Raw genomic sequence first — 27,873 nt, forward strand, 5'->3', positions numbered from 1 at the left:
TAGAGTTATGTTCTACCCATGGCACTCTGTTAAATCCAGCAGGGATAGAGAGGAAAGGAAACACATTGTCCCTGTTAGATTTTTCAGTGGTTTGAGAGAGAAAAAGGCACTCTAGTGTTCAGTGAAAGGAGAAAATGAGCCTTGCTTTGGGTGCTGGAAGCCCAACAGTTAAAAATACAAGAAATCTTGCACTACTGCAAATCCTGCTCACTTAAAGGGAACGTGGCAATTCTAAATCTTCTGTCCCAGGAAATCAGCACAGTTTTGAAATGTGTACAAACTGAAAACAATCTATGCCAGAACTCCTTGTGCTACTGCCAGCTAAAAGCAAGGAAGAAAGGGGAAAAAAAATGAAATTGATGGGTTTCAAAGCTGATAATTGTGCTTGAGTGCTGTGGCTGTAAATCACTGAATGGCTTTTCCTTGGATACAACAGTCGCTGCATGTAAATGTACGCATGGTGCCTTTGCAAGAGTACAAAATACCTGAAATCCTCAATTCCAGTTATTAAAATACAACCTGATGCAACATTTCACCATTTGCCTTAACCTGAGATGATTCTGTGAATGTCAAATACCATCATGCTGGGGGAAATCAAAATTCATGCACAACATGATGGCAGAATGTGTGACCTTAACTTCAGAGCAGCACAACGTGTTAAATTATCTTGCTGTAGTTCCAAAAAGCTTCATGGATTAAGTTTTTTAGAGTGTTACTCTTCAAGAGTGGGGAATTTTAAAAACAATTTTCAATTCTGTGTGAAGAGACTTTTCAGTTTGGCTCAGCTTCTCCAAAATAATCTCTCAAGTCCCTGCCTGAGTCTGCAATCATTTTGGGCAGAGAAAATCATTACTCTGAAGGTATGTTGGATCTGTTCCTCAGGATGACTCCACACCCCTGGTTACGTCCATGGCCCTTCCCGAGTCATCTTCTGTTGCTGATCACACAAAAATTTGGAAGTAAAGCTTAAAACAAGCTTCTGTTCCTTTTTATTGGTTTTATGTCTTCTGTATTCAGAAAGAGCAGCTGGAAAATGCGCTACAAAAACGGATTTTTATCAAACTTACTGGCAGAATTTATCCAGAGGTACAGAAATTGGAAAGAATTGTACAGAAATTCATGGAATCACAGAACCGTTTGGGTTGGGAGGATCTTAAAGCTCATCCCATTCCACCCCTGCCATGGGCAGGGACACCTCCCACTATCCCAGGCTGCTCCAAGCCCCAATGTCCAGCCTGGCCTTGGGCACTGCCAGGGATCCAGGGGCAGCCACAGCTTCTCTGGGCACCCTGTGCCAGGGCCTGCCCACCCTCCCAGCCAGGAATTCCTTCCTAAATTTATTTTCAGCTTTGAGACTTTTTTTGCAAAGCCCAGGCTGCCATTTAGGGTGTGGTTGCAACAAATTTAGAGCTCGTTGTGGGTTTGGGGTTTGGACCAAGACGTTAATAAATTAATGAAGCAGAAGGGATGTTTGTGCTGTCACATTAATTCTGCCACAAAACGATGTGTTTACAGCAAGTGGGCAGAAACACTGATATAAAATATTTTGGTAAATAGATGTAACAATAGGCCTTGATAATTTGAGGAATGTGAGAATACAGTGTTATTTCTGTGCAGGTGAATTTATATTTTCTGTATTTCATGTTTCTTTGGACAAATAAACCAAAAGTCTCTTAGGGAAAAACCTTGGTTTAAGCTGCTCTTTTTTATCAGCTGCCTAAAATACTTGAAGGCTCTGAGGTACAAACGTTTGTTACTCTCCTGTGTTCACCATCCTGTGCTCAGTTGGGCTGACCTGCAGCCCTGACTTACAGCCAAATCATTTGGTGTGTCCATTTACTACATTTTCCTGGTTTAGGATAAATTCTTACCTTGAGTAAGTTTACACAGCTTTGTAGGGAAGCCCTAATATGCAAAATGAGCATCTACCTGCACGAGTCGATTCTTAATTCTGGTGGTTTAACCAAGGACATGTTTATAGTTCAAAAAATAAATAATTCAGGAGCCTGGATCTGGCTTCTGTTGACTTTTTGTGACCCTACTTAAGATTTACTAATTCAGTCCTTCCACTTAGTACCAGTTAACTGTTACCTGCAAGGGCTTGAGTTGAGGAAAGACCTGGGCATTGTTATTTGTAGCTGTTAATGCAGAATATCGAGGGTATATATAATATAACATATCTGTTATGAGGCTGCTAAAAGCTCTGGATGATGCCACAGAGCAGGAATTCAACTGATGTAAAATCTTATCACTAATGATGTTAAAGGTACACAGATCTCAGTTCATGGAAAATTAAAGATGCTCTTACTGGTTTTCAGGCTGTCTTGATACTAGGGAGAAATTATTGAATTATTAAGGAATAATTCTTGTTGTCCAAACTAAATGTTTCCATCTGTTCTCTGCAATTGAGCAGGAGCTAAAATAGGCATTTTCTGTGCTCCGGTGCCATTTACAGAATGGCGTCGTTTTCTCTCTATGTTCAAAACCATGTTTTGTTGGCATTCTCTAAGACTTTGGTTGCTCAAATGAAGGTCCTGTTCCTCACACTTGTTGATCACGTTCATCCAAGAAGAGGGCAAAAGTAAAATTCCAATTTGAGGTTATTTTAGGTCCTGGTTTTGTTTAGGTTTGGTTGCCACGTTTGCACATTCACACATTCCGAAAAAGCAGATTGACTTTTCCTCCCCTGGCATAGTGCTGCCATCCCTTGAAAGGCAGTTTCAAAATCCAAGTTCTTTGTGTATGGAATTATTTTCAGCTTTGAACTTTTTGGAGGTGGTGGGACCATTCAAATCCTTCAAATTGGGCTTGGTTTGGATCAGCTCAAAAAAACAGAGCCCAAAAATACTGAAGTACAGGAGAGGCTGGTTGAAGGAGCAGCCACTCTCAGGGCTTGTAAGGTAAGGAAGAAGTTTCTGGGTGAAGAACACATCCAGGCATTGGAGTTTCTGTGTTCCTGCTGAGAAAGACAGATCCCAGTACAGATCCCCATAGCTGGTGACATTCCCAGTGCCGTAGCTGGTGTTCCTGCCCCTCAAGGTCCTGCCAGGTCACATCCAGCTACCTGGACCTGGCATGTCCAGCTTGTTGCACATCAGACCAAGGCTGCTTCCCAAAATTTGGGAGGAGGTCTCTCAGAGCTGCCAGACTGAGCTCAACTTTGCAGGAAGCTGAAGGGTCCTCACTCTCAGCTTATTGTCAGTGCCGGAGCGCTCAGATGGAGTAGGACTCTTCCCATCTCCCAGGTCAGGGTTGCCAGGGGATCTGATTGTCCATCAATTCCAATCTCACATAATTCTGGAGGAATTTCAAGTTGTTCTCCCTGAACGGATGTCTTGGACTCTCTTTGGGAGATGGAGTCTCTCATCTGGAAGCTCCCGTTAACTCCTTCCTGCCAGACCTTTGAATTAGGGAAGTTTGCAAGTGCAGGAGAGGAAACAAAAGCTTCAGGGGTCAGAAACTTCATCTTTTATTATGCCTGAAGTCAGAGAGTGTAAAAAACAGGCTGAGAATGAAGGAACTGGGACACTTTAATTGTGGTTTCTGTGAAGGAGGAAAAATTCAGTCATTAAATTGACATTTTGCAGTTGGCTGTTCTTAGAGCCATACAAAATTGTAAGGCTGTGATGTTATTACGCTTACATTTTAATTATTAAATTAATATTATTTAATTCTTAAGCTAACTTAAGCAAAGCAATTTAAATTTTTCAACTTCTTGTATATTAGGGATTTCTTTGGCTTGAAAGGGTTTTTTTTTGGTCATAGAGAAAACTTCATATAAAATCATGTAATAAAAAAGTAAATTTAGGTTTAACCAAGGTGTCTGTTGGCTGCTACTAAAAGTCTTGTTCTCAGATCCGTTACCTCTGCATGCTCTGCTGATGTGAAAATCCTTCAATTTATACTTGTGTCATTAACTTTAAAAATCTGGAATTTAGTTGTTCTTGTTGTCAGTTTGCTGTCAAACACCCTGACACATTTAAATCCTTGTTTGTATTGTGCTTCTCTCCAGTGACATTTGGTACATTTGTCATTAATAATATTTAATATTTCCCTTTGGCCTTATTGCTGTTGTGATACATATTTCTAAAAATCGGAGGAATAGTTGATCATTTAGTACAATTTACTTTAAAAAAAACCTTAAAACCAGACTTTGTAAAGTCTCTCAAAGCTTTCTGAAAACTCATTCAAGCCCAAGCTAATTTTTTATAGAATTTTGAGCTCTATTTCTGAATAAATAAGATAGATATTTTTAAAATGATCAAACAGATTGAAATAGTAGGGCATTTTTATATAAATATAGACTCAGGAGTGATCCAGTGTGAATTACATTAAACTCAGTGGGAAACTATCTATTAACCTTAGCAAGAATAGAATCAGAATTCCAGAAACTGAATTCTGCTTTAGGAGCCCTATGCCCAGGGATTATTCAAATATCATCCTGATACTCTATCAATGAATTGGACAATTAGTTGTACTAATTAGCAGCATCACTTTGAAAGAACTGCTTGGAGGAAGTGGAGTGACAGCAACAGAGGCAGCCTGGAGCAGGCAGGGATGGAGCTGGGATGGAATTCCTTCTCCATGGAAATTCATTTTGAATTTTCTCAGCCTTTCCAGTTCCAGGATAATTTCTCTGCTGCAGGTTGGAGCCTGAATCCAGAGCAGAGTCTGCTGGGGTCTCCTCTCTGCTCCCATGGCAGCATCTGCCCTGTGAGAGAGTTTAAAATAATCAAGATTTGCCAGTTACGGAGATTTGTGCCAAGAATTTTTAAATAAGAAGTAACACAGTTGAGAGAAGTTTATGTTATTTTCTTTGGGGAGGATTTAATTTTAAACAATGGCATAATGTCATGGCTAAAAGAAGACACTTTATTATGTGATGATAAAGTGTCATGAGGCAAAAATATAAACTGTTGGTGTGCTTGCTGCAAGAAATTTCTTCTCTCCTAATGAGTTTGGGCCTTTGGGATAAGAGATTCCTCTGAAAGTCCAGGTATCCTTTCTTCTCCTTATGCTGTGGGTACATTTATCCCAGTATTGGTAGAGTTGTGTTCATCGTGTTCCTGGAGAAATGGAAAAAGTTCTGATCTTGGGGTCAACACAAATATATTTCTATAAAATAACCCGAGTCAGGAGATAGAAATGGAGATATTCTGCTGGGTTGAGTTAACTCTTGCCTGTGGAAGATGTGTTCCAGCAGTGTGGGAGCACAGGAGCAGCTGGAGGGGCAGGGAGAAAGGGTGGACACTGGGGTGAAAGACAGTTGTGACAATTGTTTCTCTCTCCTGTTTGGGTTATTTTACCAAATGTCTTCCCTTTTGAGGGGAATATTTATATTTTGTACGATAAGGCTGAGGGAGAGACACCTGCAGAGAGAACCGCAGTCCTGATCCTGGTGCAGTGCAAGGTGTCCCTGGCCATGGAAGGGGATGGGACTGGATGGGCTTTAAGCTCCCTTCCAACCCAGACATTCTGGGATTCTGTGATAAGAAAATTCAGTGATTTGTTAGTTCATAGTAATAACTACTACATTTTTTTTTTACTAACTCATTCTTTTGTACTTAGCAACATTTGTTTAGGAGAAATAGAAGAAAAGACAAATTGGCATTATACAGACCTCAAATTCTTTGTTTATCTTCTCAGCTCTCATCAGTTTCTCAGTTATCTCTTTATTAAATTAAAGATCAGTGAAGGAGAAAAGTTGATTACATTTCCATTGTGAGCCAGAAAATAGCAATGCTTGTACCCCAGGTATGCAAAGGGGCTGAGGGGAACAAATCAAGTTTTCAAAGTGCTGTGTTACAGATGAATGAAAATAATTCGTAAATTATTCATCAAATTTAATTCTAAGATGTTTTGAGAAAACCAAAATAAATTGGAATGTGTGATTGTTGCAGAGACCTTTATTCTCCAGACTTTACGGGTCTAAATCTTGAATATGAATTTCATCAAGATGTGGAGAATGCAGAGAACGTGAAATTGTTTAATGTCCAAACTGCAGGCAGAGCCTTTCCATGGAAGTATCAACTACTCAGGATTTCTAGGATTGAGATATTGACTTAACCAATGTCTGATTTTTTCCTCTTGCAAATTAAAACTCCATTTCTTTTTTCCTGTAACAGGAGACACAAAAAATAGATAATATCCCTTCTTAAATCTTGTGTGCTCAAAACAACAGCCACTCAAATGACAGCGTTGCCAAACCTTTGAAAAAATGTTACTTATATCTATAGATCACATATGTAAAGTAAATATGTTAGTATGTTAGCCTTATATATATATCCCATACATAGAGGAAATAGTATGTTACATTTGTAACGAGGTATCACATCATTTAAAGAGATGTGACAGTTTGTTGGTCTTCCAGCTGATTTTTGAATCAACTTCTCAGAAAGACCTGCCTGTTTTACTGGTATTTCTTTGAGCTTTCGTGTTTTTCGCATGGTCCATGGTGTTGTTAGGCAGTTACAGTTCATTTTTGAAGTTCTGTTCATCTGGCCAACTTGTTGTCACACAAAAGCCCAGGAAAAGGCCATATGTTCCTGCAAAGGTAGCCTTGGAAGGTGGGATAGCTGCTGCTTCTTTTTTCTTCTGCCATCTGTTGTGCTTTAACTTCATTTTCTCCAGATACATGTCTAGCAAATACTCGGATAATAGATGGGAATTCTAATCAGTATGGAAGCAAGATTATTGTTTCCAACAGCTTTAGTCAGGTGTTCAGATTTTTTAGACATTTCCCTTGCTCTTTGGCATTATAACAGTTGAAATGTAGAATTAGGAAGCTGTAAACAGATAAACATTACTTTTATTTAAACAATGACAACACTGAGATGCTCCCATGAACGCAGGAGAGAAGATTTTCAGCACTGCAGGCCTCAGAAATAAAATGAGCAAACATCCTGGATTTCTCCAAGTGGCTGCTGCTCTTTCCACTTGGACTTTCTCGTTCCTGTCCGTGTGCCACCCCTTCCTGGTCCAGCCCAAGCATTCCTGCAGCCACAGGGATTAGGGAAGGATCTGGGTTAAGACTAATCCAGCAGAAATACACAAATCGGCTCCCTTGGCTGATCCATGAGGGACACAGGGAGCAGCCTTGGAGCAGAGGGATGAGTTGTGCCCTCTGGCAGAGTGAGAGGCTGCACCTCAGGAATTCCCTCCTCAGGAATTCCCTCAAACTCCAGGAAAATGGAGGAGTAAGGAAAAAAATTTGGCGTTGTCAGAGTTTTCAGGCTTTCTGCTGAGGGGACAGCAGAGCCCTGATTTAGGCCAGGCCTTCTGGATTGAGTCTGAATTGGGGAAACCTGAAAATCCTGCGAGCCCTGTGGTTGCTCCAAGCACAATCATGCACATCTAATGCATATTTGCACCCACTTTTTATGCTGGCTGTAGGAATAAAGTGAAATACAAGGCCCTGCTTAGGCCCAGGTCCTGATTCTCCATCACGTGTTCAAGTCACAGCATTCTGTTTGGTTTAGGGGGAAAATCTACAAGGCATTTTAGGGGGAAAAAAAGTCTACAAGTCTATAACCTACTTTCAGTGGTTCTAAACTACTTCGGGGGTTTTTATATTAATTTATAGAAATGTCCATGTGTGTGAGTGTATATAAAAAGAGATGTGTATATAAATAAGCAAAACTGGGCGTCTTTTTGCTATTTTAGTTCTCTGAAGTTTTGTGGTGGGTCTTCTCAAAAATATCTTGTTTTAGAGTCTTTTTCTCCATTCTCCAGCTGTGTGGGCTCTGTTTTTACAGCCTTAAATTCTCTACAAGTGTCAAGCAGGGGAGGATACGGCCACACCTGGACCTTACCTGGACTGTAGGGAATTCTCCTGATTCTGTGTGTATGGGCAGTGAATACAGAGATCCTTCCAGAGGGAAATTAGGAATAATTTGCCTTTCTGCAAATCTCCTTTTAGTACAACGTGTATTTTATTGCAGGAAGAAGAGGCTTTATCGCAACAAAACGGGCAAAAACCACAAAGACTTGAAGAAACAGCACTTCTCTAATACTTCCCAAAAGTTCTGAGACCCACCAAATCCCGGGGGATTACACCCACCAGTCTTCCTGATTTCAGGTAGGTGAATTCTCTCTTTGCCTCTCTTTCTGGGGAGCTGAGGATTGCCATTCCCTGGAAGTGTCCAGGTTGGACAAGGCTTGGAGCAACCTGGGATAGTGGAAGATGTCCCTGCCCATGGCAGGAATGGGATTTGATGGGTTTAAAGCCTCTTCCAAACCAAAGCAGTCTGAGATTCTCTGATTTCTCTGAAATGAAAGACAGTGCAATTAATAAATATAATTTTATGTGATTTTTTTTCACGTAACAAAATAAAAGTAACAATTACTGTAAAGAAAATCAGACAGAACTGTATGCTCCCAAACGGGTCTCTAAGCTGCTGCTGCTATTTCCCAGCATGGAGCTCATGAGTCTATTTTGGAATTAACTGGTTTGGAGGAGAGGTTTTCAGTTCTAGCACAGAGTAAATAAGAAAAATAACCTGAGAAACAGCCAGTAATCAAGTTGTTTGGTTTAGAAGAAATGCATTTAAATCACAGCTAAAGTAAAAAGAGAACTGGCTGACTGCCACACTCTTTTTTACTCATTTGTGACAGCACACAATTAAAAAGTTCTGTTTGTTGCTCTTACTGGAATAACAGTTTTTGGTATTTTTCATGTTTCCTCATAAAAAAAATCTGTAATTTTAGATCCTGCAGATATTGTAGTTGTAAGAATACTGTTTGTATCTGGAGAGATTAGATGGGGACAGGATTTTTTTAATCTGTTAGCACAGACTTGTTATGTAAATAGGAGGCTCACAAAGGAAGGAGGCAGCAAAAGGCTCTGAAAAAAACAGATGTGTCTTCCCCAGAAATAAAGTCACTGCTGGATTGCTGCAACTTTTTTGGGAATTTTATTGTTAGGGATGCGCATGGGATCAAAAAACACCCCAAATTCTGTAGTCACTGAGTAAGTCCATTTCCATACACTCAGTGCAGACAATTTTATCATTAATTTATTGTTGCTATTTAATTTTGATAAATTAAAAATCAGATTATTCATTGAAATTAATTCTTATGATGCTTTCCTGTAGATTTCTCGAGGCCTTTGGAGGAAGCTTCTTCCCCTGATATTCCTGCAGTCCTTAGCACTGGCCATGTGACCCAGATTTTTTAAGCCCTGCTATGACTTAGGTTTTATTCTTGGGCTCTTTCATCCATCTATTGGAATTGTTTCCAGTAAATTACAGTTTTGCAGTGGTTGCTGTGATTAGCACTTTATGCTCCATGGGGAATTCTTCACAAAAATGTCTCTTATCAATACCTTTCAATGTGTTTCAACATTAATAAATAATTTTATATGAGGAATGTTACATCCATAGTGGAATTATGATCTAAAATACATTTTTATGCAAACTCTTTAATGGCAGGCTATACCATCTTTCTGATTGCTTTTGTTACTGTAAAGATAAATTATAATTACATGAATAACCTGCTTAAGGTGGTCATGTTTTGAAATACTTCCATTCAATAATATCTGTGCATTCAATAATATCGTGGACTGAATGTTCCTTGTTAGTACTCGGTATTTAGAACAGGTAAACTCTGGATAGGGCTTAAACATGGAAGTCCTCTAGTGCCCCAGTGCTTAAGAAAATCTAAATATATATTCATCATTTTATAGGGGTGTAGTTTTTAAAGTGATACTGGTTGGGGACGAACTGTACAGAGTTAATAATTTTTATTTTAAGTGTTTGTGTGTGAAAAAAGCCTGTTCCTGAAAGGCTCTGCCAGGTTGGGAAATGCAGTTTGAGACAACCAAGAGTCATTCATGTCCATTTTTACAAAATGCTGGGCCCTAATTTTGCACTTCAGTTGGGAAGATCAATTGAAAACTCAGTTAAATTGGGGATACTGATGAAATCAGTGAAACCAAACTGCGGGTTTTGCTTCCAAACTTCACTGAGAGATTGAAATAACCATGGGAAATGCTGTAGTTGGCTTCACAGCCAGTGCACTGTGTGACTTTTGTGTTATACCCTGTTTGTTTGGCTTATCTGAAATTTTTCATTCCCATTTTATATCAGGGTTTTCTGTGACAGGGGAAGGTTTTAACAACAACCCAGACCTTCACTGTGATGATAAATGGCTTTTAAAGAGATTCCGAAGTTCTGATTTGAAAATCAGAACTAATTCTTTCCATTTTCTGAAGGAGTCAAAAACCATTGATGTTGCATTTGGTTTTAATGAAGATTTATTTTGGAAAAAACATGGAATCCCCAGTAATTGTGAATTTGATGCCCGACTGGGCCTGTGGTGAGTCGTCAGGCTCTCAGATCCGAAGGTTTAAAGGCCCCATTAACTTTTTGGGATATGCCTTTAACCTGATGAGCTCCAATCCATTTCACCTCTAGAAGAATCCAATTAATTGACTCCAGGTCCTAGGAAGGCTGCTGGCTGCTCTCGGGGTTGGAGGGATTGCAGCAGGGCAATCCGTGCTGGAGGGACTGAGCCTCTGGAGCAGAGCAGGAAGGATGGAAATGGCTCAGGAACAGGCAGATGCCAGGGAATAATGAGCCAAGGCCAAGCTGGATGTGACTTGGAGCAACCTGGACTAGTGGAAGGTGTCCCTGCACATGGGAGGAGCTGAAATCAGCTGATTTTAAGGTCCCTTCCATCCCAAGCCATTCTGGGATTCCGTGATCCAACAGCTTCTGTTTCAGCCAGGGGTTCTCCAGTGTCCTGTGCCTGAGCCAAGACTCATTTATAGCTCATCTGTGGTGCTGGTGGAACCTTTTACCTCACCAAGGCCTTTTGCAGCATCACAACTCTCAAACTCAGCTTTTTGTCTTTAGCTGGAGGGGTTTAGTGTGGATCAGTACAACTCAGAGGCAGCTTCAGTTCCAGTCAAAGCCATTCCTTAAAAACGAATCTTACTTTGTTTATACTGCAGAGTGATTGTGTAGGGCTTACAAAGCAATCAAGAGAAGTGTAATTAAGACATTTGGCTCATTGTTTTAATAGAAATACTGTGATTATCTCAGCAGATGTGAGTGGGGTGCAGGAGTTCCTCAGATGAGGGGTGGAGGGAGGCAAGGAGCCAGCCCCAATGGACATAGCCCATCATCGAGAGCACCACAGGAGACTGTCTAAAGCAAAGCTCAAAGTGCAGCAGGAATTTTAAAAAGCCTAAAAGATCCCCAAGATAACTTGAAGCAAGACCATGAGAAGCAATGTAGGTGAGTATTCCAAAGTAAATCAATGCATTTATTGAGCTGAGAAACTTGAACTTTGGTTTTTGTAGTTTTACACTGTGGCGGCGAAGACGAAATATTTGAGGCAACATTAAAAAAATAACCAGAAGATCAGGCATCTTCAACATTTGATGGTGCTGAAGTAGAAAAGTAAACAGTTTAGCAGTTCATGCCTTGGTGGAAGGCAGACAGTGCACCCAAACGTGGACTTTTTGATAAGAGAACAAAGAAAAAAAACTTTCCTGACCTCACTGTACCAGATGGTATCCAACCAGCATGTGAAGCACAGCATTGTAACGGGGAGAAAACCACCATTTTGTGCTGCTGTGATTCACATGGAGCATTAGTCATAACTGGGAGTATTATATTTTGACATAATCAGACAATAGAACTCCAGTTCTCCGTGCTGGAAAATGCAGCACCATTCCTGCCCTGGATGATGGTTGGAGGAGCAAAGTCTAGCTGCCTGAGATGGAGCCAGACCTCTCCAGCACAATATCAAATCAAATGCTCGTATTCTTACAGATTTTCCTAATCAAAAGACAAGGTTATGCCATGTCAACAACCAGCAGATGGGGAAAAGAACGTCCTAGGAAGCTCAAAGAACACGCTTGGAAACGGAGCTATAAATACCAGGCTAATTCCATAGCTTTAAGATTTCTCCAAAGCTTTTTTAAATCCCTCCAGAAAAGGCTGAAGAGATCCCTAATCTGAAGTGGCCCAGTTGAAGGAATGTGTGTGTTTTTATTTTTAAATGAAATTAGGTTGATCTACAATAGAGTGTTGGGCATCTTAGAGAGTCACTGGCGTGGCTGTACAATATTTGTTGGATCAAAATAAGGGTTTTAAGCACATTTTCATTCTTATCAGGACTTCCCTCTTCAGAGGAAATATGGAATTCTGTCTGATCACCTCTGAACTGAGATGTGCAGCATTCCCACAGAATCCTTGATGTTCACAGCTCATTTGGAATCCATTTTTTGAGAGCTGTCCCTGGTTAGGGAGAGCAGATACAAATTCCTTGGTGGAATTTTATGCAAATCTCGTGTTCCCTGTGAGGGTGGCAAGGCCCTGGCACAGGATTCTCAAAGAAGTTGTGGATTCCTCATCCCTGGAAGTGTCCAATGCCAGGTTGGAGCACCCTGGGAAAGTGGAATGTGTCTCTGCCCATGGCAGGGGGTGGATTGGGATGATCTTCAAGGTCCCTCCAACCCAAACCATTCTGGGATTCTCCTTCCATAGGAATCTCCTCACTCCTTAAAAATATCCCAGATTTTCTTGGGGTGTGTTTGCTCTTGGTGAGATTAAAGGCAGGAGGTGTTTTGCAATACTGGACCTGCCCTTAATAATTCTAAAAAATAATATTATAAAAAGAATATTTAAAATATTAAAATATTTATTCTTTATTTATTTTTAAATAATATTTTAATGTCTATTTATTAAATTTTAATCAATAAATTTCATTTAAATTGGTATTAGCCAGAGGAATGCAAAGCAGAGCAACCAGCCCATGCCAGATTTAGAAATCAGGGCTCCTAAAGAGCAGCTGAAAGAGTTGGGTTTGTTTATTGTAGGAAAAAAGGGAACACTGTAGGATGGGCAGAAAAAAAAGATAAGAGGGTTTTATCAAAGCAATGGTGGGGGTTGCTCTGTAGATTTAAAAAAAAAATAAAATAAAAAGCAAGTTCCATTTGCACCAAGCGTGATTTAGGATAGATGGAAAGAGAAAACAGGCCAAGGTTTTTTGTTTTTCCTCATACCTGACTGCAAATATGGATGGAAAACTGGGATATTTTACCTCTAACCGTCAGGAAACTTTTAAAAACACACAAGGAAGGAGCTTCCAGAGACAATTTCAGTATTTCTGACTTTTCCCACTGGCCATGGGCTGAACATTTTGCTCTCCTGAGATCCCTCTTCATTCACATCCTCAGTTTCTCTAATTCTATCACCTTAATTTTGGGATCAACTTTGTCTCATTTCCCTGCAAACCTTTTGTATTCCTGACAACACACTTCAGTTGAAGGTGTGCAGTAAAAATGAACCAAAGGACCTTTATTTTCTTCAATAAAATGCTTTGAAAAGCTCTTCTTTCAAACAGAGGGAAATTCAGGTTCAGCAGCCTTTGGAAGTTGCCCACTGATTTCCTTGGATTCAGGAGTCCAGGAGATGGTACAGTGGAACATGAGAAATAAATACCTGCAGCATGAACGTTAAATATGTTGTGATGAGGAGATGCCTGAGTGGTTCTTTGCCCACGTTTTCCCCAGTAATTCACTTTTTGGAGCAGCAGAACATCCTCAATATCTCTGTTAGGCAATTCCAGAGCCGTTTTTGGGGGCTCTTTCAGAGAATAAAGAACTGTTTGAGTTGTAAGTTAGGATCTGGCTCCATATCTTGTCCTTCAGCTGGGACGAAGCAGTGCATTTTCCAGGCTCTTATCTTTTTTGGAGCTTTGTTCTTAAACTCTTGGGTGTGCTGCATCCTTAAAGGGCCACATGGTTTTAATTTCTGGGTGCCTGTGGGCCTTACTCTCATTTTTCTTTCCCCTGCTTTGATGAGCTGGTGGAATTCTCTTCTGCTTGTCAAGCTTGCCTGTGATTCACCCTTTTGTTTAGCTCCTTTTGAAGAGAATCAAACCTTTGCTGTCTGCTTTGGGGTATTTCCCCTGCAGGAAAATCAGGTTTTCCAGAGCAAAGCCAGGGATACCTGGCAGGGCAGAGCTGAACGTCACCACCAGGTACCACCTTGCTGTGCAATAAACATAAATTTGTCATGTTTGGGTGGCAAATCCCCTCCAAGGAATGTTTTACCACCCCTGCTCCAAAGCAGGGAATGTTTTATCCTAAAATCAATTGTTTCATTTCCCAGGAGCCAGACTCCACTCCTCACACTTCATTGGACAAGGAAATTTATCCTTATTAAGGTGCTGGTGTGAACACATCTGATCATTGTTATGTAAGAATTCATCCCCAAAATACACAGACACCAACATTGAGGCACTTTGCTCCTTTTAGTGGGCTAAAAATACCTTGGCTTGCTGAAAAGTAAATCTCTGAGTGAAGGGGTTGGGGCAGCCAGACACTCCTGAAGCACAAAATGTTATTTAAAATAGTGGGGTGTGTGTGTACAGAAAAGAATTTTGATCATCTGTGTTGCCGGAATTTGGATTAAACTGAAGTAAGGCTGATTTTTTAAAAATAAATCATCCATTCGCAGTTTCTTAAATATTGGATTCTTTTTTCCGTGCTGCGACGTTTGATAGAAATGAAATGTGTACAAAACAAGAAGTGGAAACAGTTCTTCCAGCATTTCAAAGGAGAAATAATATCCTAAGGAACCTTTCTAAGTGTTTATAAATATGAAGAAATAATTAAGAACCGTTTCATGTTGAAATCTCAATGTCCTAAGTGCAGTGTGTTGCTCACTATTGTTTATTTTCTGTTTTAACTGATTATTTTCCAGCTTGGAGTGAACAAGATGAACAGAGCCACCTTCAATCTAATGCTTAATGAGGAAAAAGGTCAGGGTTTTTTCATTTTTATTTCAATCCCCTTCCCTACTCTTAATTAATACATTAAAAATACTCTCTATGGCCTTTATTGGTTTCATAGCTTTTAAGTAACAAAACAAAGGTGATGTTTTAATGGCAGGGTGAGCAGGAATATTTTTAAATCCAATGGTGATTTCAGGAAAGAGCTGACTCAGAGCAGTGTGAGGAGAAAAAGGGGCTGGAGAAGGAAAGGTCATGTATACAAATCTTCATTGAGATTGATTAAAAATGATTAAACTTGTAACTAATAAATCCCTGCTATAGCAAGAAGGAAACATTTGGCATTTAAAAGGATTAAAACCACTTTTTTTCCCTAAATATCCTTGAACTTTTGCATCCTTTTTTTTTTTTAGAAAACAGAGAAAACTCTCTCAGATAAAGTAGTGGGGCCAAATTCTCCAAATACTTCTACATTGAATTAGTAAGTAATTATCTGCTAATGGAGAGATTAATCAAATTTGTAGCATCCCAGGGTCCAGAGGCAGTCCAGACTCTCCAATATTATTCCATTTATGCCAGATAAGGGAGGGGGGTTTGCATTGAGGTGTCTGAAGAGCTGATTTTTATGGTTCCCATATATTTTTTAATACCTTAAGTGTACTTTCATCAGGGAAATTGCTGAGCAGAGCTACGTAATTCAATAAACAGTTGAAAAAAGAGCACTTGGAGAAAAAATTCCAAGGGCCTAAAAATAGTACAGGCACGTGATTACTACTTTGGCACAAAAGCATAATTTATGGGTTTAATTTGCAATCTTGCTACAGTTCTGACATTCTCCTGTGCAGGAACTCAAGCTGAATTATTCAAATTATTGAAATATTGCTCTGTCCTCAACTTCAGGTGTCTGATACAAAGAAGATTGTATCATATTGAGACCTCTGCATTGAAAATATGGGAGGGTGGGCTTCATTTTGGTCATTTATTGCTTAATTTTTGCTCCTAAAATTGATGGAGATGTGGGGCTATTCAATAATTGTTATTCTGGTGCTTGGAGCCTTTCCCCAGATTTCCAGGAATCTTGATTTTTTTTTTTTTCCCTGTTTTTTAATTGCTTGTCTAAAATCAAATTGAATTTTCCTGGTCAGTTTTTGAAAGAGTTCTATTCAAATTTTTTTTTTCTTTTAAATTAAATCTTCATTTTCCCAAATTTCCATTTCCCTGGTAACCTCTAAGTCAACAATGTGCAGCAGAACTGAGCACTTACAAATAGTTATTTCCTCCCCACTTTCTGCATCTGTTTATTAGATATTTTGGGAACATTCTCTATCAAAGATTCCTAAAATTCATATAATCTTCATTATAAAATCATTGCAGAACTCTGCTGAATAATATCAGCTTTTTGGAAGCCTGTAACATGAGAATTGAAAGAAAACTCATTTCTTTATCCAAATTCCCCTAAAACAGAGTGGATGTAAAGTTTCTCCACTTCTCATTAACACATTGCTCAGTAATATTCCATTTAATAATATTCCCTCGGAAAGGTTTGGATGACAGTGACATCATTCGTGGCTGATTTCTGGTGCATACCAAATATTAGCCTTCATTTTGTAAATACCTGAGTGCTGCCATCTCTCTGACATGCAGTAGGTCTGTGTCGTGCACGGTTCTGACCTACTTCCCTTGGGAAGTGAAAAAATCCATGTGGTGCAAGGCCTGGAAGAGCATCCGAACTCCTGGCTGTCCTTCCATGAGGTGGATTTCATGAATCCATAGTGAATAGCCAGGGATGAGGGATAAACCCAAAATCCTTTTGTTTCCTACCTTTTTTTGGGGTTTTTTTTTTCGCTTTTTTTGTGCAAAGCCTTTCAGAGCTCTCTGTATCTCGAGAGGATGGGCTTTATCCATTCTTTCATTGGAAGTGGCAGCCTCAGTTGCTCCCAGCTCTGGGAATTGCACAGAAAGATGGGTTAAAGGTCTTCCTAGGAGAAGGTTTCAGGGATTGGTGCTATCCATAAGGACTGCTGGGAGAATCCTGCTCCTTCCCAGCTCAGCCCAGTTGGCCATTGCATTGGATGACTTTAATGGCACAATCAAATCTCCAAAATCAAGGATACTCTGATTTTTCCCTGGACACTGGTGGGAAGGATATCAGATTTATATCTGATTAATTAACAGCACCCTCAGCCAAAATGCTCCAAGGAAAGGGATTTGGATTTCCATGGACATCAATCAGTCTTTCTTCATGAAAATCATTTCCTTGTTGTTTTATTAGTGCAGATCCCTAAATAGCAGAGCTCAACTGGCTGCTTTGGGCATCTGGTCTTGGATGCTCGGGAAAACAAATGCCAGAGGGTTCTGTCCAACCATGTGCTGGGAAAGCAGGCTGGGAGCAGGGCAACATCCAGGGGGCTCCTGGGTGTGGAGAACAGGGACAGGGGCCTGGAGTCTTCATGGATTTTTGCTGTTTATGGGTGAATTCACCCAAATGGCTGTCAGGGAATCATCCAGGTTGGAAAAGCCCTCCAAGACTGAGTCCAGCCTGTGGCAAATCCCCACCTTGTCACCATCCCAGAGCACTGAGTGCTGCATCCAGGTGCTCCTTGGACACGTCCAGGGAATTATTTTGTAGAGTGGTTAAATTCTAATCCAAAAAAAATCCACAACGTCAAAAGTGATATAAAATAAGAAAATATAAACCTTGTTATTGATATAAAACTGCTTTAAAAGTTGGAAATAACTCAGTATCAGAGCTGGTTGGACTGGTACAAAGTGAGTTGGCACTGGGGCTATTTAAAATGCCCATTTTAATTAAGTCATTCAGTGCAGAGCAATCTTCTGATTGTGGCAAAGTATTCTTAATACTCTGTATTTAAAAGTGAGATGTGTTTTCAACCTGAAGGCCGGAGTATATCATGAATATATCATGTTTATCATGACTCAATCATGAGTAAATCACTTGTAGAGCTGTGCCATGTCCTGGACACCACCCCAAGGAAAAGAATCCTGAAGGATTCAAGGTTTCCTTCCTACTTCAGGCCCTTTTGTTTGTTGAATCACTGGCCTAAAAATAGGCCCTCATAAAGTATTCATCACTGATCTAATTAGTCAGGAGAATGCTGCTTTTCAAAGTGGGAAAGCATTCCCAAAAAATGATGCAACATTTGTATCTAATTAGATGATACAGGAGAATCCTGGCTAATTGCTTTGATAGACTTAAACAGATTAATAATGTGCAAGTGGTAACTAAATAAAAACTCCTTTTCACTGAGTGCTTTGAAAGTGATGCTTTTTAAGAAGCTAAAATTTCTTATTAGTTCTGAAACCCCAAGACTGTGATTTGAGAGCATTTCTCATTTTGGAGGTTTTTAGGGGCTAGGAAGGAAAGCCTCGAAAATGAGATTGTAATTTGTGTCTCTAAGCAGTGTTTGGTGTTTGTTCTAAGTGTTTGCAAAGCTTTATATTCAAAATGTGGCCACTCCAAAGGTAGGAGCTGGGATTTGTGCCTCAGAGAGCCAGGCAGGGATTGTGGAGCCCCTTTGTGATCCATGGAATTGTTGGGCACTTCAAAGTTCATGTTCAAGGAAAAAGTAATGGAGCATCAAAAGTGATCAGAGGACAAGGGGGAAGAAGAGGAGAGATTTAGATTGTATTTTAAAAGGAAAGAATTTATTACTCAGAAGCTTGGAGCAAGCTGGGATAGTGAAGGTATCCCTGGGGGTGGAACAAAATGGCCTTTAAGGTCCCTTCCAACCCAAACCATTCCATGATTTGCAATATCAACCTGTCAAAATTTGTCTTAACTGGCTCAACGTCCACTTGCTAATAAAATAAACATCATTCATATCGTATGTAACAGACTGGAATCCAGACAATTAGTATCTAGTTTAAATTTCTTTTTATATCCTATCGAGTTTTCTATTTTCCCACTTGACTAAAAAAATTGTTAAAGTAAATATTAACAGCTGAGTGTGCGAAGAGGCTGCCTGGAACCCAGCATTTCAAAAAGGGAGAGAGCACCAGCAGATGAAAATTAAGGAGAAATTTTCCGTGCAGGGAAGGGGTCGAGGGGGCTAAAGGGGGGAAAGAATTCCGTGTAGTTTTTGCATAGTTCTCCAGTGAAATATTTTGAAGGATATTGTAATGAAACTGGACTGCAAAACAAATCTAAACATCATGTGCTGGCACAGGGCAAAAAGCGGTCGCTGGTTTGGATGTGGAAAGCTTTGTTACTTGTGGTGAGATAACAGGACTTGTCTGGAGCTGTGAGGAGATTACTGAGGGGAGGGATTTATTACATGGCTGATGGAAATCAGGCCTTTGGATTCATTCCAGTGTCCAGAACGCTTTGGATTTGGTCCAAAATCCAACTCCTTTGCATCCCAGTCCAAAGTACTTCAGAGAGTGCTTGGATGGGGAAGGGGCAAACGGTGCGTGAGGAGATGGGGGGGTTCTGCAATCGTGGAATCCCAGGAAAAGGTTGGAAAAGGCCTCCAGGGCCATGGAGTCCAAGCCATGCCCGATGCCCACCTCATCTCCAGCCCAGAGCACTGAGTGCCACCTCCAGGCCTTCCTTGGACACCTCCAGGGATGGGCACTCCAGACCTCCCTGGGCACTTCCAAGGCCTGAGCACCCTTTCCTTGAAAAAATTCCTGCTGATGTCCAACCTGAGCCTCCCCTGGCACAGCGTGAAGCTATCTCCTCTTGTCCTGTTGAGTTGTAAATCTCTGGACCAGTAGAGCTTTGAGTTGTGTGATGTTATTAAATTAATTAAATCAAAGAACACCCAGGAACTTTCCATCTGTGGCTTACGATGGATTTCAGTATGGAAATATGGATGGGCACCTCTTACCTGTGCCATTCCTGCCTATGGCAACATGCAGAGATCACTGCATGGACTGGGGGCTTTATTTTGTGGAAATCCACATGGAACTTCGCTGGATTTTAGGGAAAAACATCTCATTCCATGAGCATTTCCTATAAAACACGGATTGTGTGTGTATTGGAAACTCCCAGGGAGCCTTAGCCCGGTTTTCTGGATCTCATCACACCCAGGCACCTCAGGGTGTCCTCCCAGCACAGAAAATTGCACAGAACAGGTCAAATTTGGGAGCTGGGAATAGCTCTGGTCCTGCTCCTGCTTAGGGGAGCGTGGGGGTTGAAGTAATTTTGTACCTGGAGGAGAATTGAATTTAGAACCATGGAATTCCGGACTGGTTTGGGATGGAAGGGACCTTAAAGATCCTCTAATCCTCACCTTCCACCATCCCAGGTTGCTCCAAGCCCCATCCAGCCTGGCCTTGGACACTTCCAGGGATCCAGGGGCAGCCACAGCTGCTCTGGGCACCCTGTGCCAGGGCCTCCCCACCCTCACAGGGAACAATTTCTCCCCAATATCCCACCTAACCCTGCTCTTTTTCCTAAAAATATTTAAATACTTTTCACAGATTAAACGGTTCCATGAATTTTTTTAGCTCTTTTCAGTCCTGTTTTACTCCAGGTGCAGTCCAGACAGAGGTTTATCTGATTAGATGGTGATAATCCTGTGGTGGAGGTGGAATGGGAGCTGAGGCAGGGCCCTGCAGAAGCTGTAGAAATGAAAAGTTACTTTGAGGTGTCTCTTGCAAAAAAAAAAAGCAATTCCTGGATATCATTTGCTCATAATGGCCCTAAATAGCAACATGAGCCACAGCAAGGCTGGGCTGAGACATGAGCAACTTCCCCTGCACCGGGTGCTCCCAGTATTTTATAAATTTTCTGATTTTATTGCATTACAGAAGGGTAATTCTCACTTAATTCACAATACCAGGGAAATTTTTTACCTGTTTCAGCCTTCCATGGGACCTACAGTAAAAATGCCAGTGCAGCTTTCAGCAATAAGGTAAATTCTGGCCTGCTTTTGATGAAACCTCATCTGCTCCCTCCTTAATCAGAATAAAACCACTCAAACCCCCAAATTTCTGAACTGAAAACCTCAGGGAGCCCTGAACTGTTGCCAAGAGCTCTCCAAATCCTGTTTCTGTGTTCCAGCCTGGGAGATTAAAGGGTAGATTGTTCTGATAGGAGACCTGACAGGGTGTCCATGGGACACCCACTGTGACCTTCACGGGGCAGGAGCTCATCAGGCCCCTCGTCCCTTCCTGAGATTTGCCTGGCCAAGGGCTGCATCCCATTGGAATGCTTGGGAAAGTGGAACCAGATCCCTGCAGAACAGTGCCAGCCCATTCCAGAAGCCTTCATCCTGCAGGAAAGCTGAACTCACACAGTCATTAAGGTTGGGAAAAGCCTCCAAGATCATGGATTCCAACCTTTGGCCAATTCCCTGTTCTTTAGATTCCAGCCCCTCAGTGGAGGGGGTCTGTCCAGCCAGCTCCTTTTATCCACAGCCTTCTTGGAAATACCCTGGTGAGGGTTTTGGTTTTTTTTTTTTTTTTTCCTTTTTGGAGCATTTGGAACTTTACATTTCTAAGCAGCACTTCTAAAGGGAATGTTCTGCATGAGGGTACTTAAGGGAACATTTTCCAGGACTATATTTATGCCTCTGTAGTCTTGCTTTAGTGGTCTTGAAGGAAGGAGCTGTTATTACTGTTAAATATAGATGTAATGTGGTGTTATTGCAGAAATGTCTTTATGTTCCATTTCTGTCTTTAAAAAAAAAACCCTTTTCTTATTAAAATCAGTCAGGTCTATAACACTGATTATGTTTTAACATGTTGGCATAATGTTAGTGTTGGGAATAAGGCAGGATAGACACCTGATTCCAAATAAAACCTCCTAACATTGTTACTGCAGCAGTCATCAGTGCCATCCTATATTTGAATTTAGGATTGTTGCTTTTTTTCTGGTGTATTTACTATTTAAATTCCACATTCCATGTTTGTCTCACCTCAATAAAATGTCCAGTCTCAAGAATTAAGTCTCACCTGGTCAGCTTGAAAAAACTATTTTGGGGGAATGACACAACTTCTGTCATGAGAGAAAATCTCTGAGGGGAATTATTGCTGAGGATATTCAGATTGTTTCACAGGTATTCAGAGATCAGTCACTGCTGCTGGCTTTTCCCTTTTTATTACCCAGTTGTTTGGTGAGATGATTATTTTAATTCAATCGAAATGCAGGAGGTTTGCATTTTTATGGATATTATCAAAGCCTAGAAGCAGCTTCCTTCACATGAAATTCATTCAGTTTTCTAAGCAATTTTTAAAGGGCATTAATTTAGTCATCTGCTGATAGTTCTGAACAGAAGCATATGTGAAAATATTCAGTGAAAAGATGCATCCCTTAATTCTCCCAAACTGTACATCAACTATTTACCAGCAGTTGCACTCTGGTAGCTTTTAAGATGTAGCTCAATTGCATCCACATATAAACAGAAAATGCTGGCAGGATTCTGTTTGCTCTGAGCCTTATTTTGATGGTTCCATTGACATTTAAAATTTTGATTTTAAGCTCTGGAAATGGCTGCAGCTGTAAACATCTCCCTGAGTTACTGAGCTGGGCTGAAAGGCTGGAGAGAATGGCTCACGTGTTTCCCACATCTGTATCTTTCAGGCTGTTTGATTGGAGCCAAGGAGTCAGGAAAGAAACTCAAGAAGACAACTTGGATCATGAACAGAAGATAAAAAGAAAACAAAAAGAATGTGGCATATAAAGGGTGTAATACCTGGAGGTATTGGATCTGACTCATATTTATAAAAATGAGACGAGCTTTCACAAAATACAAGTTATCTTAGACAGTCATCAAGCTTGGAGCCATCATGCTGTTGAACTAGAAATTCTCCTTTTCCCCATTCTCCTTTCTGACAGGTAACAAAGGATTGGTGAATTATGAATTTCCCAAGTTGGAAGCACTAATTTTTATCTATATAGTTCATCCTTATGAATATATAAGGAGTTAAACATTGCATATTTAATGTGGATTATAATGGGAAAGTGACTCATTAACCAAAATGGCCACTTTTAAGGACTTGGTTTCAAACTGAGCTGGAGCCTCCCAATGCACTTTGTAGGATTTGGGGAAAGCTGTGCTGCAGGGCCTGCTTTGGGAGGCCAGGATGACATGTAATAAAAGGATATCACCTTACTGTTGATATCTTTGAAGACTCATAACCAGAAACAGGAAAATGAATGGTGGGAAGGAGTGTGACGGAGGGGACACGGATGGAGGGCCACCAGCAGTGCAAGTTCCCGTTGGTTGGCAGCGGAGGGTGGACCAAAGTGGAGTTCTCTACATCAGGTAAGGTCACCTCAGGGGCTGGGGCCGGTGTTCGGTGGAGTTTGGCCACAATGTGCAGTAAACTGCTGACTCAGCTCGTTTCTTCTGCTCAAAAACTTCCAAGAAATTGTTCTTCGAGTGCAAGATCGTCTTGGGAAGCTGAAGGAGGGGAGATTTAGGTGGGATACTGGGAAGGGATTCCTGGCTCTGAGGGTGGGCAGGCCCTGGCACAGGGTGCCCAGAGCAGCTGTGGCTGCCCCTGGATCCCTGGCAGTGCCCAAAGCCAGGTTGGACGGGGCTTGGAGCACCCTGGGACAGTGGGAGGTGTCTCTGGGCAGGGATGGAGCTTTAGATCCCTTCCAACCCAACCCATTCCATGATTTTGTGATTCTTTTCAAAGTAAATTTAAATTATGTGACTACTCAATAGCTCCAAACCCATTTTTTTATGCCCATGAAGGTTCTGTGTTCACTATCACTGATGTTCTTCAACTTCTATGGACCCCTCACATTTCTCAGGTAGAAAAAAAACCAGGAACATAAACCTAAATCCAAAGTTATAGGTACTTTATTTGTTTATTTTCTTAGCTTATTGGATTTTTTTTTGCTTCGCCCTGGAACGGTCACAAAGAAATGCATCGAAATTGCTATGAAATAAATGTGTTCAGACAAAGAGAGTCTGAATTAAATGTTATTGGAAAAAAGATCAAAGTTAGCTTTATAAAATGTGGGGACATTGGGTTTGCATCACACAAGTCTATGTGATTATCAGTCAGTTATTTGCTTAAATTTCTTCCACTGTTCTGTGATTAAAATAACTGCTTCTCGCAACATTTTGTGTATTACCAATACCAAAGCCTGTAATGAGCCAAAGCACACTCCAGTGTTACACTAAACCACCATAAAGGATCAGATGCATTCCAGGATTTCTGGTTTGTGTTCTCAATTAGCAGAATCAAACCCAATCCATGTGAGTGATACCCATGGCAAAGAGAAACCACCTTGCCCTTGTATTTCTCATTACAGCTGTAATTCACTGGGCCTCTGCCTCAGTCACAGATCAATGGGAAAGGAAAAGTTGTGGATTAGTGGTTTTTCTCCCAATAATCTCTATATCCAGACATCAGGAAAATAATGCTTTGGTATTTTTATGTACCTGATGATCCCACCAGCTTTTGAACTTCATTTTGCACAGCTCTAACAAGTTTTACACATTTTCAACAGCTGTGGGGAAGCTCATTCCTGCCCTTTTCCCAAGTTTTCCAATGTATTTTTTTTTGGTGAATTTTCTGGTTGCCTTCTCCGAGCTGTTCTGATGAAGCAAAATATTTTACACTCCTGTTTGGTGCAAGGCACAGAGCAGGATGTGTTGGTTGGAAAGGGTGGAAGTCCAATAATCCAATCTCCTGCCTGACATGGAGCATCCACAGGGCTCCATCGGGGCAGCTGAATCCTCCAGGATTGAGTCTCCACAAGCTGCTCCCTGCCCTGCCAGCATGCACAGCATTTATGGAGACGAGGAAAGGTCAAACAATATTGACTCCACAGCTATCCCAGGGAAAATTAGTGGATATATTAAGATCTGACATGATTTAAGTGGAATAGATGATCCCAGCTGAATAAAGACTCTCTGTTTGTGCCTCCTTGGAAAGCACGGACGCTCTCCTGTCAGCTGTCAGCAGTTGCTTTGGATTAAATCAAGATTAAATCCATTCATTAACTGGTTTTCGTTACCTGGTAGAAGCACTGAATTGACTCTCAGGGCTTTTCTTAGCAAAACAGTGCTGCTAAGTAGGGCCTGAATCATTCCTGGAAGCGTCCAAGGCCAGGTTGGACGGGGCTTGGAGCAACCTGCGATGGTGGAAGGTGTCCCTGCCCATGGCACAGGGTGGACTCAGCTGATTTTTCCAACCCAAACCAGTCTGGAATTCCATGTAGTTTCTTACAAAGGAAGCTGTGGATTATCCTGTGTGTTACAGAAGTGTCAGTAACTTTGTGCACACACAAGAGACTTTGCAGAGTTTACAGCTCTGCTCAGAATCAAGGCAGAAACAGGGAAGAAGTGGCCCTTTTTAAAATTGGGTTGGGTTCTGTGGACAAACAACCCTGCATGTGTGTGCAGTAGGGATGCTGCATCCCACATCCCACACATTTAGTGGATTGACCTTCCTTCACACTCACTGGTTGTCAGCACACTCCTGTTTTTTCCAGGCTCCAGGATCTCCTGGAGCCTGCACTGGTTATGTGTGCCCAGGCAAACAGCACACCAAGGTTATTTAAAATCTCTTTTTACTAAAATTATCCTGGGAAAAGCAGCCTTTTTTAGCCAATGCAAATAAAACAGCATCCTCACTCCAGATCATATTCCTGGGAATGCTTTCTAACAGGAGATTTTAAAGATCACAGAAAGTGTCTGGAGAGATTTGGGTGTATATGGGATGGTTCAGAGCAAATGTCAGTCTGGGATTCTCCCATGGGAAGCTGTTACATCCTCAAGTGTGGAGTTTGCCTGGGCTGAGCATGATCAGGACAGGTGAGAACATCCAAAGGGATCAGGCAGGATCCTGGTTTAGTTAAAATAAATAAAAATGAAGAACAGTTTCCCCCTGCTCCCCAAGGATTTCAGACAGGGAAGGTTTGACTTCCTGACCAGTCACCAGACCTGTACCTTTATTTTTAGATTGCTCTTCCATCTTCCTCACCCTCCAAACTGTCACTGTTACACATATTCAACCTGAGCACTTCTCCCCAAAATAAATATTTCAGGGCATGTCTGGCAAAGAAATTACTTATTTAAACTGTCAGCAGAACTTTAAATGTCACTTGCAGATGTTGCTTTAGATGTGACTCGGTTCTCGTGCAGGATGAGGTGTTTATGTGTTGGATTCTAAGTACCAAAGTTCGTCATAGATTGGAATTTTGAGTCATGAGTGTTTTCGTGATCCAAACTATTCCACTTGAGTTGTTTTTGTTTGAATGAGGGCTATTTACAGCTGCCATTAATAAGCAGTGTTTTATTCCAGATAAACAGTTCAGCTGGCCCAGCAATAAAGAGCAATCTGCAAGTTACAGGCTGGGGACACGAGAACTCTTTTTTCATCTTATGAATTGGTGTTTTTGCCATAACAGAGTTTCCAGTGCCCTATTTTGGGATGTGGGGATAATGATTTTCTGGTGGGAGCTGGAGAAATCCGAGTGCAGTTTATCAGGAGCTCACTGGCCTGGCTCCTTGGTGTAATATTCCTCACTTTCAGTGAGAAGGTCGAAATTTTAGCTGAATGAAACCAAACTTTGTGCAACAAAGAGACCCGGCTGCAACAGTTTTGTTTCTTTTCAAAATGTGTTTGGGGGGTTTTTTGTCACTATTATCTCAATTCTTGAGTAAAAGCAAGAAGTACTATGAGAAAAAAAAATAAAATGTGATTTTCCCCACTGCCCTTGTGAGCAGATGCAAGTCATGACCTATCAAAGAGCTCATATTCATCATTTCTGTTCCTTTACAGTCCCAGTGGGTCTTTATTATCCTGCTTGGAGCAGGTGAAGACTTACTTGCTGACTGATGGAACGTGCAAGTGTGGCCTAGAATGTCCTCTTGTTCTTCCCAAGGTAAAGCACAGCATCATTTTGGATCTCTGTGCCATAATATTTATGAGCTGCCCATGCCGATGACTCAGTCTCTGTTCAGATCATCTCTAAAATAAGTGGTGTCCACCCAGAGTTAGACCTTAAGATACAAAATTCAGCTCCCCTCTGCCTTAGCCCCTCTTGGAGAGGATCTGACTCAGTTATTATAAATATATTCATTTTTTATTTGTTGTTTCCAAACATCCTGTCAAGGAATCTCTTGGGCAATGTAGGAGCAGTCAAGAACAGAGGAAAATTCCTCTAGTCCATATAAAGTTCCTAATTTATGTGAAATTGGTGACTTTGCTGCCTGTAGTCATTATTTTAAACGCTGCAATTTTCACTGCCAGGTCTTTAATTTTGATCCTGGAGCTGCTGTGAAGCAGAGAACTGCTGAAGATGTTAAAGCGGACGAAGATGTCACCAAACTATGCATTCACAAAAGGAAAATCATTGCTGTGGCTACACTTCATAAAAGCATGGAAGCACCACATCCTTCACTGGTTCTAACTAGTCCTGGTGGTGGAACAAGTGAGTAAAACGAAATCATGCAGAATCATTTCATAATCTGATTTTTTATCTATATAATCACTATGCAAAACCACCCCGAAAGTCTTACTGTGAGTACAAAAATAAGCAGATTGAAGGAATAAATAATGGGAGTAATCAGAGATGGAGGTAGATAGAAAATGAGTCTAAAAGCAGGTCAGCCCAGACTAAGAGCATGATTTTCTTGGAAAAGATACCAGATTGTTCTAGACAAAGAAAATACATTAGCACTCATCTTTTGGAACTGTAGTAATATGTCTGATATTCTGTCACATGGGAAATTAGAGGAGCAGAATAAAGTGATTATGAAGGGATTAGGATGTGGCTAAGGACTTGGCTAAATGGGAAATTGTATTGTCAAGGAGAATAGACAGCAAGAGGAGATCTCCACCATCATTTCTCAAGGATTATTTTTGGCCACCAACCTGGATTAGCATTTTAATTATCCCCATCAATTAAAAAAATGAGGAAATTTGTTGGTACCTGAAGTTGACAGGTACTCTCCAAACAAAAGATCAAAACATGTTGTAAAACTGGGGGGGCTCCCTGAGACCTGGAGTGAAAGCAGAGTTAGCACTGAAACAGCTCCAAACCCAGAAATTCATCTGGAATTAGGGACTTTGTAAGAATTCACAAGAACAGGTTCTGAAGGAGAATTACAAATCCCAGTGGGCAGGACAAAGGAGGGAAGGGTGCTGAGTTTTTATTTCTATACTCTGGTGTTACAGCTCCTGGGAAAAGGC

At 40.9% G+C, this 27,873-nt stretch overlaps 1 protein-coding gene across 6 annotated transcripts in view; it reads left to right on the forward strand.

Annotated features, from left to right (window-relative positions):
• MBD5 (methyl-CpG binding domain protein 5) overlaps window positions 1-27,873 on the forward strand; it is a 110,367-nt gene that overhangs the window by 53,365 nt on the left and 29,129 nt on the right. Inside the window, exons 3-9 of one of the 6 annotated variants that reach the window (XM_082285060.1) lie at window positions 7,941-8,077; window positions 11,043-11,237; window positions 14,718-14,775; window positions 22,295-22,549; window positions 22,845-22,979; window positions 26,461-26,563; window positions 26,932-27,112. In XM_082285060.1, the coding sequence (XP_082141186.1) occupies window positions 22,867-22,979; window positions 26,461-26,563; window positions 26,932-27,112 (397 nt within the window). In that variant the 5' untranslated portion in view covers window positions 7,941-8,077; window positions 11,043-11,237; window positions 14,718-14,775; window positions 22,295-22,549; window positions 22,845-22,866. Of the gene's footprint in view, window positions 1-7,940; window positions 8,078-11,042; window positions 11,238-14,717; window positions 14,776-22,294; window positions 22,980-26,460; window positions 26,564-26,931; window positions 27,113-27,873 lie in introns of all 6 variants that reach the window. The other 5 variants (XM_082285061.1, XM_082285058.1, XM_082285059.1 and 2 more) reach the window with 5 other exon arrangements.

Source organism: Coloeus monedula (assembly GCF_965178545.1).
Source record: "Coloeus monedula genome assembly, chromosome: 7".
Taxonomy (NCBI): domain Eukaryota; kingdom Metazoa; phylum Chordata; class Aves; order Passeriformes; family Corvidae; genus Coloeus; species Coloeus monedula.